At 49.0% G+C, this 1,429-nt stretch overlaps 1 protein-coding gene across 1 annotated transcript in view; it reads left to right on the forward strand.

The window, feature by feature from the left end:
• LOC130582634 (metabotropic glutamate receptor 4-like) overlaps positions 1–1,139 on the forward strand; it is a 4,077-nt gene extending 2,938 nt beyond the window's left edge. The window contains exon 2 of the mRNA XM_057381467.1: positions 319–1,139. Coding sequence (XP_057237450.1) covers positions 319–368 — 50 coding nt within the window. The 3' untranslated portion in view covers positions 369–1,139. The remainder of the gene's footprint in view (positions 1–318) is intronic.
• Positions 1,140–1,429: the final 290 nt, after the last annotated feature.

Here is a 1,429-nt window from a genome sequence, read left to right on the forward strand (position 1 = left end):
GCTGGCTGGGACAGGTTTGGGCACCTGTGGGTCCCCATGAAGGATGTTGCTGAGGGAAGGGGCTGGGGGGCTGAGAGCACATTCCCATGACTCAGGGCACATCCCGGAGCTCTTTTTGGGATCAGGTGTCCTTGGGGAGCACCCACAGCTGCTGTGGGGCTCAGCCCCTCTGCCACACCTCAGGGAGCAATCCCATGTGCCAAATCCATGACCAAACCCTGTCACCTCCCTGATGGCCAGTCAGGGGGATGGGACACGAGCCAGGAGGGGAAGGTGGCCTCTGCTAATGACCCACATGAGCTCTGTGTCTCCTTCCAGCACTGGCCACCAAGCAGACCTACGTCAGCTACAGCAACCACGCCATTTAGCTCCGGGAGCAGCAGAGAGCCCAGCTCCTCGCGGGGACAGCGGCACAGGACAGGGAGGTGACAGCTCCTGTGGGCACAGTTCCCGGGGAAAACCGCCATCAACAGCAGCAAAAAAATCCATCAAGAAACACTAAAACTCTTCCAGCGCCCAGGGTGGCGATGCATGGCTCCCACAGAGGGACAGCGGAGCGGGGGGACGGAGAGCGGGCAAGAGGGGATGGACTTCGGCGAGTCTTTGGGTTTGGTTTTTTTCCTGTATTTTGGCAAAAAAAGAAAAAAGAAAAAAGAAAAAAAGAAGAGCCCCAACATTTTCCCTTTTTTGGAATTTGTGCGATTGTTTGTGGTTGTGCAGAACCTTCTGTTTTCTCTCTTTTTTTATTTTTTTATCCTCCATTTTCTTTCGTTCCTGTCTTCCTCCGTCCCTCTTCACTCTCTACCCCGTATCCTACCAAATTCTATATGTTGCAAAAAGGAAAAATAAATAAAAATACTTAAAATTTACATTTAAAAAAAAAGAACAGACAGCAAAATAAAATAAAATAAAACCTAGACTGTGTTCAAAGTGCTGATTTCTATAGGTGGTTCCTTAATGTATGTGATGACCATATGGATTGAAATATGTCTGCTTTATGTACTGACCAGTCAAAAAACAAAAACATACAAAAAAAAAAACAAAGTTCAGTGCCTGGATGTTTATGAATTATTCGATGACTGTGTAGAGCATGATCATTTTTATACGAGGAGATTTCTAATAAAAGACCCTGGTTTTGCACTCGGCGTTTGCTGTCTCTTGGTGACTTGGTTTCAGGAGGTGACAGGGAAGGTTTTGGGTGGCCAAACGCTYTGGGASAGCTCAGGGCTTGGTGTCCTTCCTSTCCAGGCATTCCTGGAGATTSCAGGTGGCTGCAAAYGAATCCTTGCAAGAGGGGATGGGACAGGGAGAGGGGAACTGAGCGTGTGGGGCACACACCACAGCCAGTGCTCAGCAGTGGGGCACGTTTGGAGCAGAAAGGGTTGATTCCTCCTCTTTTTCTCTTCCCCAAAATGGGCAGAGGCTGTGA

The sequence above is a fragment of the Malurus melanocephalus genome, unplaced genomic scaffold (genome assembly GCF_030028575.1).
Source record: "Malurus melanocephalus ecotype Western Australia unplaced genomic scaffold, MMel_1.1 scaffold_511, whole genome shotgun sequence".
In the NCBI taxonomy this organism is placed as follows: Eukaryota; Metazoa; Chordata; class Aves; order Passeriformes; family Maluridae; genus Malurus; species Malurus melanocephalus.